The 12,243-nt window shown below is 44.6% G+C and overlaps 1 protein-coding gene across 1 annotated transcript in view; it reads right to left on the minus strand.

Moving 5' to 3' along the window:
• Positions 1–12,243, minus strand: part of ITIH2 (inter-alpha-trypsin inhibitor heavy chain 2) — a 41,437-nt gene that overhangs the window by 13,310 nt on the left and 15,884 nt on the right. The window contains exons 8-16 of the mRNA XM_087935315.1: positions 11,275–11,403; positions 10,463–10,579; positions 8,834–9,002; positions 8,192–8,317; positions 6,724–6,905; positions 5,331–5,516; positions 4,093–4,232; positions 1,610–1,782; positions 1,405–1,512 (exon numbers count right to left, since the gene is read on the minus strand). Of these exons, the coding sequence (XP_087791441.1) occupies positions 1,405–1,512; positions 1,610–1,782; positions 4,093–4,232; positions 5,331–5,516; positions 6,724–6,905; positions 8,192–8,317; positions 8,834–9,002; positions 10,463–10,579; positions 11,275–11,403 (1,330 nt within the window). The remainder of the gene's footprint in view (positions 1–1,404; positions 1,513–1,609; positions 1,783–4,092; positions 4,233–5,330; positions 5,517–6,723; positions 6,906–8,191; positions 8,318–8,833; positions 9,003–10,462; positions 10,580–11,274; positions 11,404–12,243) is intronic.

The raw sequence follows: 12,243 nt of genomic DNA on the forward strand, positions 1-12,243 counted from the left end.
AATACTGAGTTTTTCGATGCAGGGTGATTGTAAGAAGTGGAGCAATCCTTGGAAGAGACCAAATTTGGCCTAGTGGTTAAACCACCCAGGAGACTGTGAGTTCTAGTTCCACTTTAGGAATGAAAGCCAGCTGGGGGACTTTAGGCCCATCACTAGGAGACTGTGCATTCTACAAAAATTCTACAATAATAGACATGAAAGCTGGCTTTGGGTCAATCCCCAATCACTAGGAGATGGTGAGTTCTAGTTCCACCTTAAGCATGAAAGCCTGCTGGGTGACTTCGGGTCAATGGCCAGGCGACTGTGAATCCTAGAGCCCCCATAGTCATGAAAGCTGGCCTTGGGTAATCACACTCTCTCAGCCCAATCCACCTCACAGGATTGTTGTTGTGTGGAGGAGCATTAGATATGTTCACCACCTTGACAATATTTTGTTAAAAATAAGGAAGGTAAGATATAAATAGATAAACAAATTCACTACAAAGTTATCAACCAGCCTAAGGAAGATGGTTATAGTTACCACAATGATGTTACCTAGTTGGGTAATAAAATGTCTGCAAGCTAACAACCAAGCTTGGATTCCACAGTCATCTTCCTTCCCCTCCTCCTCCTCCTCCTCCTTTCCGCTAACCCCACTCCCTTCTAGCACTGATGATATTCCCTAGTTGGGTCATGAAAAGTCTGCAAGAAAACAACCAAGCTCAGAGAGCACCAAGGACCCCATAGTCATCTTCTTTTTCCTCCTCCTCCTCCTCCTCCTCCTCCTCCTCCTCCTCCTCTCCACAAACCTCACTCCCTTCTAGCACTGATGATATTCCCTAGTTGGGTCATGAAAGGTCTGCAAGAAAACAACCAAGCTCAGAGAGCACCAAGGACCCCACAGTCATCTTCCTCCTCCTCCTCCTCCTCCTCCTCCTCCTCCTCTCCATAAACCCCACTCCCTTCTAGCACTGATAATGTTCCCTAGTTGGGTCATGAAAGGTCTGCAAGAAAACAACCAAGCTCAGAGAGCACCAAGGACCCCACAGTCATCTTCCTCCTCCTCCTCCTCCTCCTCCTCTCCACAAACCCCACTCCCTTCTAGCACTGATAATGTTCCCTAGTTGGGTCATGAAAGGTCTGCAAGAAAACAACCAAGCTCAGAGAGCACCAAGGACCCCACCCTTCTCTTGGTTCCTGGATTCACTAACATTAGGTTCTCATGAGCCACACACTAACCAAATCAGGCTAAGTTCACCCTCTCCTGCAAAGCCACAAAAGCCCAAGCTGAGAAGTTAAGACTTAACAAGAGTAATAATATATTGTGTGTCCAAACGGTCAGTGGGCCTTTCCCTGGGCTAATGAAAAGTGTGTAGAGAACCCCACCAACGAACAGGATGAGCAGAGGGACGCAGCTTCTTTTACCTGTATGTATAGTTGCTGCCGTTGGACCCCTAAGGGCTGATTGTGAGCCATGCCGAGTCCAAGCAGAGATGGGCTTCTCCGGCTTGGGCTGCCCAATGGTTAGAGCACCTGTTTCGAGGGGGATGGGGAGAAAAGACCTGCATTACAGTGAAGTCCAATTGCTCCCATCCATGTCATGTCTGGACGGGGACAGGCAGAAGGTCACCTGGACAACAGGCTCTCTTGCGGTCCTGCGGGGAGTCGGCCAGCATCAGCTCATCCCCATCGGGGTTCTCAATGAGCATAGCCGTGTAGGGGGTCACAATGTGATGATCCAGCGACATCTGCAGGATGGCCTTGGTGATGTTCCTTTTCATGGCAGCAGAAGGGGCCACGTTTCTGGGTGACATTCAAAGACAAAGGCAAAGGGCCATTTAACAACTGCCTGGCTCACTCAACAACTCTAGTGGGGACGGAGCTGACATCGTGGCAAGACGATGGGCAATTTGGGAGCTCCCGAAAAGCGGTCAATATCCCGGCAGCTGGACGGTCCATTTAGACCTAAATCGTCCCATAGAGATGAGAAACAAGGAAAACACATTCCGTGGATTCCAGGGACATCACAAAGTCCCCGGTTGATTCGAAGAAAGCTTAGCAATGGGAATTCTGGTCCCAACTGAAATTAGAAAGGATAGAAAATATTTGTAGGTCGGGTGGTATTTCTTGGCGGCGGTTCGTTCTCCAGGTTTGCTGTTTAGCTTCCAAATGTTTCATCCCCAGGTTAGGTGATCCTCAGTGGGACTTTGGTTAAAGAGTCATATTTCAGTTTTTCTACGCTTTTATCGATCTCATGTAGTCCTTTAGGTGGTAGGTTGTGTGACTGGCTGGTCATGCCATGTGGCAGGTTGTGTGACTGGCTGATCTGATCATTGACGCTTGGCATTCTACCAATGGATTGATCAACAAACAGGTCAATTTGGAGCCAGGCTACGAACCCATAAGGACTTGCTTAAAGAATGCAAAGGACCAGCTGTCCGCAAAAAATATCAATCCTTCCATTCCCCACCATCCAGTCAGAGCTGAAGAAGCCTCTTGGATGAGAAGTGAAATGTCTTCAAAGAAAAAACAGAAAGTCCAGTTGCCTCTTGAGTGGAAAAAAAGTACCTTTTTTCCCCCATGACCTGGATGGCTGAGAATCTCCGTAGACGTTCTTCACTTGGTGACCTTCACACGACATCATCAGCCAGTCAGTGGCATGTTCCACGACATGACCAGCTTTGCTTATGGTCATTATCCTTTGTGTCTGACATTAATCGAGCCAACTAAAGCCATCAGTTTAGAACAAGGATCTCCAAACTGTGAAATATTAAGACTTGTGGACCAAGTAGGGTTGAAGCCAAGGTAGGATTCAGTAAGAGGACAATCGTGAAAAGATATGCCTATTTTGGTCTTTTCTCTTCCTATGGGGGGAACTGAAGCTGCCAACGTTTCAGAAAAATGTGGAAAAGCATATCTAGGATGATATCTCTTTGTTCTGTCTCAGAATCAGCTTTGATGTGGACTATGATTTTCTGAAGAGATTGGTTGGCTGAAAAGTTTGGAAGCTAAATAGAAAGCCCAGAGAACAAACCATCACCACCAAAAACTGTGGCTGTAAGTCAACGACTGTCTCTATCTCTTGATGGTGGCCCTTTACTTTCTCTTCCATTTCTTCCCCAGCCAATATTCTCACAATTCTTCTTGATCCCCTGGCTGCAACAGTACAATACCTGCTGTAGGATTGTTCCATCACCCGTCATCTCCAGGTAGGTGGGTTTCTGCATCTTCGGGGTGAGTTCTAGCTGGCAATCCTTATCACTTCCTTGGCTTGGCACAAAGTTCCCGCTGCCTTCTTCTAAGGTATTACTTTGATCTCCCAATCCTTGGATTTCCTTGTGGTCTTCCATCTACATCCTGACCTTGGTTACCTTTCACGGACCAACAGGATTGGCTAAAGAGTGCTATCTAATTAGGCGATACCTTGAATTATAAACTATGGGATGGGATAAGTTTATACAACTTAGTAAATCATGTAAAAAACCAACCGAGTTTAATACTAGCCAGGTTTTGGACAGTCTGTATTTGCTTGTGAACTGGATCAGGATAGCGTATAAACTCAGGCAGTGGTTAAAAATAGCCATGTTCTTCCAGTCCCAAAGGTGCTTTTTTAAGAGGCAACTAGACTTTTGTGGTTTTTCTTTGAAGATGTTTTGCTTCTCATCCAAGAAGCTTCTTCAGCTCTAACTGGATAGTGGCAAGTCATTAAAGTCCCCTGGAGAATTTTGACATAAATTGAACAGCCCTCTCTCAACAGAAGGGGAGGGATACTACCTCATCTATCTCCAGTCTATAATGCAGTTCTTTCCAAGTTCCAAGAAGGCTCCACATCCATTTGGACACAGATAAACCTCCAAGCGGCCTCAACAACTCTCTAAAAGAATGCAAACGACCAGCTGTCTGCAAGGAGTATAAACCCTTACATTCCCCACCGTCCAGTCAGAGTGGAATGAGCTTCTTGGATGAGAAGTGAAACGTCTTCAAAGAAAAACCAGAAAGTCCAGTTGCCTCTTGAAAAAAGCACCTTTGGGACAACCATGACCTGGATGACTGACCATCTCCACAGACATGTTCTTCCAGGTTCTTTCTAACCAACCCGTCTTCCCTTCTCACCTTTCCGCCATGAGTTGGTTGACAGTCAGGTAGGCCCACAACTTTTCCGTGAATTTGGGGTCAGCGTGCTTATCCTTGTCCAGGAACTCATCCAGTTCTTCAACACCTGCCAGAGTCTCCAAGATTAACTGCGTGTTGGACTGATTGACAAAAGAAAACCAGAGAAATAAGAGAAATCATTTAGCAAAGCCAACTTCAATATTTCAGGCTTCTCACAGTCCACTAAAAATGGCCACAGGTAGTCCTCGACTTACCAATCACAATTGAGCCCAAACATTTCTGTTGTCATGTGCGAGACAATGGTTAAGTGAGTTTTGACCCGTTTTACGACCTTTCCTGCTGCCGTTGTTAAGTGAATCTCACAGCTGTTAAGTGAATCTGGCTTCCCCATTGACTTTGTTTGTCAGAAGGTCACAAAAGGGGGGGTCACATGACCCTGGACCCTGCAACCGTCATAGAGACATGACAGTGGCCAAGCGTCTGAATTTTGATCACGTGACCACGGGGATGCTGCAACGGTCATAAGTGTGAAAAATGGTCATAAGTCAGTTTTCAAGTGTCATTGTAACTTTGAATTTGGAAGTGTAGAGGACAATTTGAACTTCCGTAGGCTTTGCTGGACTCTCTCATCCAAGTTCTAACCTTGCTTAACATTTCAGGATTAGCCTATGTGGGCTCTCTTAGCTAGAGGAAAAATACCAGGAAAAAGACATACTGTACAATCAATCAATCAATCATAATAGAGATGGGACCTTGGAGGTCTTCTAGTCCAGCCCCCTGCTTAATCAGGAAACCCTATAACATTTCAGACAGGTGGCTGTACAGTCTCTTCTGCAAAACCTCCAGTGATGAAGCCCCCACAACTTCTGGTGGCGAGCTGTTCCACTGGTTCATTGTTCTCACCATTAGGAAATTTCTCCGTTATTCCAAGTTGCTTCTCTCCTTGATTAGTTTCCATCCGTCCCTTCTTGTCTTTCCTTGTGGAACTTTGGAGGATAATTTAACCCCCCCTCCCTCTTCTTTGTGGCACTCCCTCAAATATTGGAATACTGCTATCATGTCACCCCCTGGTTCTTCTTTTGTCTAAACCGGCCAAACCCAAATCCTGCAACCATTCTTCATATTACATACAATCTGCTTCAGTTCAGAAAACTTCCAATTTCTTTACAAAAGTTTGAGCAACTTGCCACCTCTTCGCAAGCTCATCGTTTTTGGTTATACTATCCGTGTGGACTTACCGCTGTGGCTGTTACCATGCTCTGTAAATGCTGTACGTTTTCAGTGTCAACTTTTCCTGACACCACAATCTCTGACCCTCCAAAATAATGTTGGAAGGTGCTCTGGGTTACATCAGACACCAAGCCTTTAGGATAGCTGAAGTCCAGTTTTTTGAGGAGTGGAGTCGAAACCTGGTTGTAGAATTTCTGCAAATGCAGGGGAAAAAATGGTGGTAGACGTTTACTTTTGTGCGCGGTGTGTGATATGCACTTGTGTCTGATGTGTGATATATACCCCCTGTTGAGCACAGGGGTGAAGGGCATAGATACATCCCATTTCCTAAGGATTCATAAATAATCCATTCACAATAAAAATAAGAGTGAAAAAAGTAGAGCAAGTTTGAAGTGAATTCTAGTTCTACCTTAGGCATGAATGCAGAGTGGGTGACGCTTGGCCAATCACCAGGAGACTGTGAATTCTAGTTCTACTTTAGGCATGAATGCAGAGTGGGTGACGCTTGGCCAATCACCAGGAGACTGTGAATTCTAGTTCTACCTTAGGCATGAATGCAGAGTGGGTGACGCTTGGCCAGTCACCAGGAGACTGTGAATTCTAGTTCTACCTTAGGCATGAATGCAGAGTGGGTGACGCTTGGCCAATCACCAGGAGACTGTGAATTCTAGTTCTACCTTAAGCATGAAAGCTGGCTAGGTCTTTGGGCCAATCACGAGGAGATACCAGTAATACTGTATATGTCTTGATGCAGAGGGAGGATGTCCTCAGGCAGAAATAATTGTGGTCAGAGGTTAATAAAAAGGCTTTCTCTATTAAAAGTCCCTGAATTTTTTGGATGTTTTTCCAGAGCCCTTCCACCATTAACATTTCAGATTATGTTGTCGCCAAAGACATAGGACATTTTTTCTCTCTCGTCATAAACATGCATACATCCGAACTAGACTGTGTTGTTACTCTGTGTCATAAAATATATGTGGGCATATGCATAATTTTGTATGTATTTATTTATTTGTCATGGTTATGTAATGTATATTGGAGGTGGTGACCTTTTGAGAGCTGTAGGCAACGAAATTTCATTTTAATTTATGCCGATTAATGTACATTCAAAGTGACAATAAAGTTATTCTAAGTTGGCACAGCCTAAACAGGTGAGGCCAAAATATGGAAGCAAACCACCATTTGAACTGGTGTTAAATTGATAGCCCAGATTATGGCCCAGATCTGTAATGGAAGAAAGCTACCAAGGCATAAAAATAAATGGTATTTTGGACTGAGAAACAGCATGGTTGATGTTTATGGTTGGTAAAAGCCTGTCAAAAGTCGGAAGAACGCATTGGGTTAGGATTTCTCCTTCCCTTCTCCCTTCCTTTACTCTGCAAAGGATGATGGAATAATCACCTTCATTTGCGAAGAAGTCTCTTGATTCCCAAAGATCCGTTGTGCGGCTCCGTTGTTTTCAATCGCCAACCTCTTCAGAAAATCATAGTCCACATCAAAGCCGATTCCAAGACAGAACAAAGAAATGTCATCCCGATTATGCTTTTTCACGTTTTTCTGAATCGTTGGCAGCTTTAGTTCTCCTGGTAGGAAGAGAAAAGACCAAAATGAGGACGTCCTTCCAGGATTGCCCTCTTCGTGCAGGGGTGTCCAACCTTAGCTACGTTAAGCCTTGTTGCGGACTTCAACTCCCAGAATTCTCCAGCCAGCAAGGCTTTCATGCTTAAGGACTAGAACTCCCCATCGCCTGGTTTCTAGGCAGTAAGTAACTTAACCCTATTCCAAACTTGCTCTACTTTTTTCACTCTGTTTTTATTGTGAATGGATTATGGTTGAGGACTACCTGTATATCCCATACAAGAGTCTTTCAAAAGTAAATTTCTGATGCCTATCCTTTTTTCTGAAGTTGCAGAAATTCTACAGCCAGGTTTCTCAAAAAACCGGAGTCCAACTATCCCGAAGGAATGGAATCTGATGTAACCCAGAGCACCTTCCAGAATTATTTTGGAGGGTCAGACAACTGCAATGCTGGCTCGGGAATTCTGGGAGTTGAAGTCCAGAAGTCTTAACGTTGCCAAGGTTGGACAACCAACCTTGCTAGACCAATACTCAAATACAGCTCATCAGTCTGGAACCCACATTACATATCTGATATTAGCACAGTTGAGAAAGTCCAGAAATATTTCACAAGAAGAGTTCTCCACTCCTCTACTCCTTGCAGAATACCTTATGCCACCAGACTTGAAATTCTAGAACTAGAAAACCTTGAATTATGCCGCCCGGTCTGATCTAAGTATGGTATATAAAATCATACATTGCAATGTCCTACCTGTCAATGAATACTTCAGCTTCAACCATAACAACACAAGAACAAACAATAGATACAAACTCAAGGTTAACCGCACCAAACTTGATCGCAGGAAATACGACTTCAGCAACAGAGTGGTCAATGTCTGGAATACTCTCCCTGACTCTGTAGTTTTTTCCCCAAACCCCAAAAACTTTAACCTTAGACTGTCTACTATTGACGTCATCCCTTTCCTAAGAGGTCTGTAGGAGCCATGCATAAGCACACCAACGTGCCTACTGTCCCTGTCATATTGTTTCTTTTATTTTTCTTATATGTACCCATTTTATGTATTCATAACTATGTATATACTTATACTTATTATCTTGTAAACAATGGACAAATCAAATAAAATAAATAAATAAATAAATAAAACCCTGTCTTGGAATCACTCAGGAGCAAAAGAGGAGGAATAATACAAGCTATCCCCATGACAATTTCTCACACATTTCTTGAAAACCTAGGTTTTTTTTCCCCTGGCTTGTAGGACAGGAAATGAAAGTTTGAATGTCCAGGTCTTACCAACAGTTGGGTCTCCATCTGACACCAATATTATCATGGAGACAGAATTTGGATTCAGCACCCCCAAAGCATTGGCTTCATTTAAAATAAACATGGCCCGGAGAAGGGCATCGTTGATGTTGGTTCCTGTTGAAAATTTAAAAGGTGACAAGAAGGTTTGTTTCAAATGTCATATTATTGCACGACTATTATTTATTTTTGATGAAGGCAGAAGAATGAAAGGAGGAAGAGGAGAAAGAGGAGGAAAAGAGAGAAGAAGAAGGGGAAGAGGAAGAAAAAGAAGAACAAAAAAGAAGGAAGAAGAAGAAGAAAGAAGGAAGAGGAGGAGGAGGAGGAGGAGGAGGAGGAGGAGGAGGAGAAGAAGAAGAAGAAGAAGAAGAAGAAGAAGAAGAAGAAGAAGAAGAAGAAGAAGAAGAAGAAGAAGAAGAAGAAGAAGAAGAAGAAGAAGAAGAAGAAGAAGAAGAAGAATTATTTCAATAATTTCTCTCCAAAGTTTGAATCTTCTCTCCAGGAGTCTCTGAGGAAAGCCAGGAGGGCTTAATACAACATAATACAAATACTGAATTCTGTTTAATGAAGGGAAGCCCTGCATACCCCAGAGGGCCTCTTTTTTACAAATCCTTATGATTCCTTGTGTCTCACCTCCATTGGGATGGATGCCTTCAACATACTTCTTGGCTGCTTCTGTCTGGATTTTGGAGGCTTGCACCAAACTGTCCCTCCAGCACCGGACATTGTGGTTGAAGTCCAGGATAGAAAACTGGTCATCGGATCGGAGATCACCCAGGATAGTCTTCATAGCTTCGACGGTCTGAAATGTCAGATAAAATCGGATAAAAGTTTGTAAGCTTTTGAGCCTCATAGTCTCCTTCCTTGGAAATATGGCTGCTGCAAAACAGCTATATGGGCAGAAATGGAGACTCTGAAACAGCCACAATGGAGGAATGGTTGGTGAAGATGACCTCAAAATTATAACCGGGGGGAGGGTGGATTCTACTGGTTTGGACCAGTTTGGGCGATCTCAGTTGTTCCGGTGATCATTTGGCTCGACTCACATGCCCTGGTCCTTTTCCTGTGCTTTATTTCCTTGTTTTGAGCACAGGGGAAGTCGAGCAGCTGACAGGGAATGGGACTGTGACTCTGGTGGCTGTGGGAGAAATTGGGGAAGGGCACATTCAGAGGAAGAGCCAAGGCCACCCCTCTTCATCCTAGGGCACGCAGGGAAGAACGGAGAAGGGAGCAATGTGAGCTACGTGGATTACAGGGGAGAAAAGGGCCCTGATTCCCTTCATTAGCTGCAGCTGGGAAAACAGGATAAAGAGGGTGTTTGCGCACAGCACCTTGCTGGAAGCAAAGCGTAAATTATCTTTGTTTGTCAAGTCTTATCTGGGTTCTGGCTTCCTCCCAACTGTTATGTGTTTCGTTATCTTTTGAAGTCTGCAATTCTTTATCCTGCCCTGTCTCGTTAATTGCTGCAGCTGGTTTTTATTTATAATTTATATGTACTTTGGGTTCAGACTGAATTTCTTCCCTTTAAAAACTGACCTTGAGAGAGTTTTCTCTCCAGCCGATGATAACTGGACATTGGGGGCCAAGTTGGAGGTATAAAAGGGACTTTACCTACTTTTGTGACTTTGTTGCTTTTGTGCCACGCCCCTTTGGGTCATCACGAAATGGTCTTTTCTAAATGCTGGGCGTGCGTGCAAAGCGCGCGTTTGGCATGGGCGCACACATGCTCACCGAACCAGTTTTGTTACGCTGGTTGAATCACACCACTGATTATAGCCCATCTACATTTTCACCCATAACTATAAACGTGTCACTAGCTGAACTGCAGTGGTTCACTTAACAACGATGGCAAGAAAAACCGTAGAATGGGGCAAAACTCACTTAACAAATGCCTCACTTAGGAACAGACGTTACAGGTTCAATTGTGGTCATAAATCAAGGACTACCTGTATAAACTGGAGGAGGTTCCTAGGATGTGACCTAAACCTAAACCACACCTTCAGTGAAATTGGAGGGAGGAGGGGGAGAGAGAGGAAGAGGGAGGGGGAGAAAGAGGGGGAGAGAGAGGGGGGGGGGACGGGGAAGGAAGGAGAGGGAGAGAGGAAGAGAGGGAGGGGGAGAAAGAGGGAGAGAGAGAGAGGGAGGGGGAGAAGGAGGGAGAGAGAGAGAGGGACGGGGAAGGGAGAGAGAATTGGAGCATAGCACCAATAATCTAGACTTTCCTTACAGGAATTTCCCCTCTTCCTGGGACTTTGCATTCACCTGTTTCATTTTTATTCCCCACATGGAACCGCTGACATCGATGACAAACAGGATGTTTTTTGGCAGAGGATCCAAGCCATCGGGAGCAAAATAGTGGACAAAATACCCATTGAAGATCTGGAAGAGCAAGGTTAGCAATGAATTTCTAAAAGAACCCTAAAAACGGGAGCTTCCTGCAGAGAAGAATCCTTCACATATGTCTGCCTGTAGATTTCCTTCCTTCCTTCCTTCCTTCCTTCCTTCCTTCCTTCCTTCCTTCCTTCCTTCCTTCCTTCCTCCCTCCCTCCCTCCCTCTCTCTTCCTTCCTTCCTTTCTTCTTCCTTCCTTCCCACTCACTCTCTCTCCCCTCCTCCCTCCATTTGTCCCTCCCTCCCTTCCCTGCTTCCTTCCTTCCCTCTCTGTCTCCTTCCCTTTCTCCTTTCCCCCTCTACTCCTTTGTTTTCCCTCTCTCACCTTCCTTCCTTTCTTTCCTCCTTCCTTCCTTCTCTCTCCCTCTCTCCCATCCTCCCTCCATTCTTCCCTCGTCACCTTCTCTCCCTTCCTTCCTTCCCTCTCTCCCTCTCTCCCTTTCTCCTTTCCCTTCCTCCTGTTTTCCCTCTCTTGTCTTCCTTCCTTCCTTCCTTCCCTCCCTGTGAATGACTTCTTGAAAAAAAAATTTCTCAGAACGGTAGCAGGGGAAGGGCACTTAAAATAACACGAGTTACTTGTCACGCGGATTATGGGCCCTCTCCCGTAGATCCTGCATCTCTTGGCCTATCCCTGTGGCGGATCTCCCTGGATCCTCTCCCATTCCAAGACCTTTAGCAAAGTACCTCCAGCTCTCCGGCATTTTTATCCCTGTTGACATCATAGGTCACCACAAGATTGCCCTCCACAGCTGTAGTGGTGCAATTGGAGCACTTCCGTTGCTGGGCCAGGCTTGGTTTGAAGGACACATGTGCCTTAAAAGTGCAAAGAGAACAGATAAAATGAGACGTGGATTTAAGGGCACCTGAGTTTCAGATTGATTGATTGATTGATTTAACTTATTTATTTGTTTGTTTGTTTGTCAAGCGATTGTAAGATAACAGGTATAAGTATAAACATAGTTATGAATACATGAAACGGATGCATATGTGCCGTCCCAGCCAGTCTATAGGAATTGGATAGTTACTTAGGAATTATGAGCTGTCCCCTTAAGGGAATGCATCCTGGTAAATGTAGTTAAAGGTATCCTGGGAAATGTAGTTCGTGTCATGTAGCCACATCTGTAATCCTGATTGGTCACTAAATTGACCCTCGAGGGGTTGGGGGAGGCTTCCCTCCATATTCTTGCCTGGACTCATGAACCGATAGCAGCTTCTCTACCGCTACGAGATGGGTTAGGAGATAACCATCTTTCACTACAAGGCAGACATACAAAGGATTGGTCATCAAAGAAGAACTTCATCACAAACGTGAGGTTTGAGGATACCTGACGAACCAATAAATGTTCTTTGTTATGGACGTCTTGTGGAGTTATCTCTCTGCATCTGTACAGTTTATGAATCCACCTCTGCACAAGATGCAGAAAAGTAAAAGATGGTGATCTCCTAACCCATCTCGTAGCGGTAGAAAGAAGGTGCCATGAGTAAGAGAGTTCAGACACAGAAAAACATATCAGAAAAATAAAAATAAACTATAAGACAGGGACGGTAGGCAGGTTGGTGCACTTATGCACGCCCCCTACAGACCTCTTAGGAAAGGGGTGAGGTCAATAGTAGACAGTCTAAGGTTAAAGGTTTGGGGGCTTGGGGAAGAAT

Source organism: Pseudonaja textilis, chromosome 5 (genome assembly GCF_049901715.1).
Source record: "Pseudonaja textilis isolate UNSWEBS1 chromosome 5, rPseTex1.2, whole genome shotgun sequence".
NCBI classification, from domain to species: Eukaryota; Metazoa; Chordata; class Lepidosauria; order Squamata; family Elapidae; genus Pseudonaja; species Pseudonaja textilis.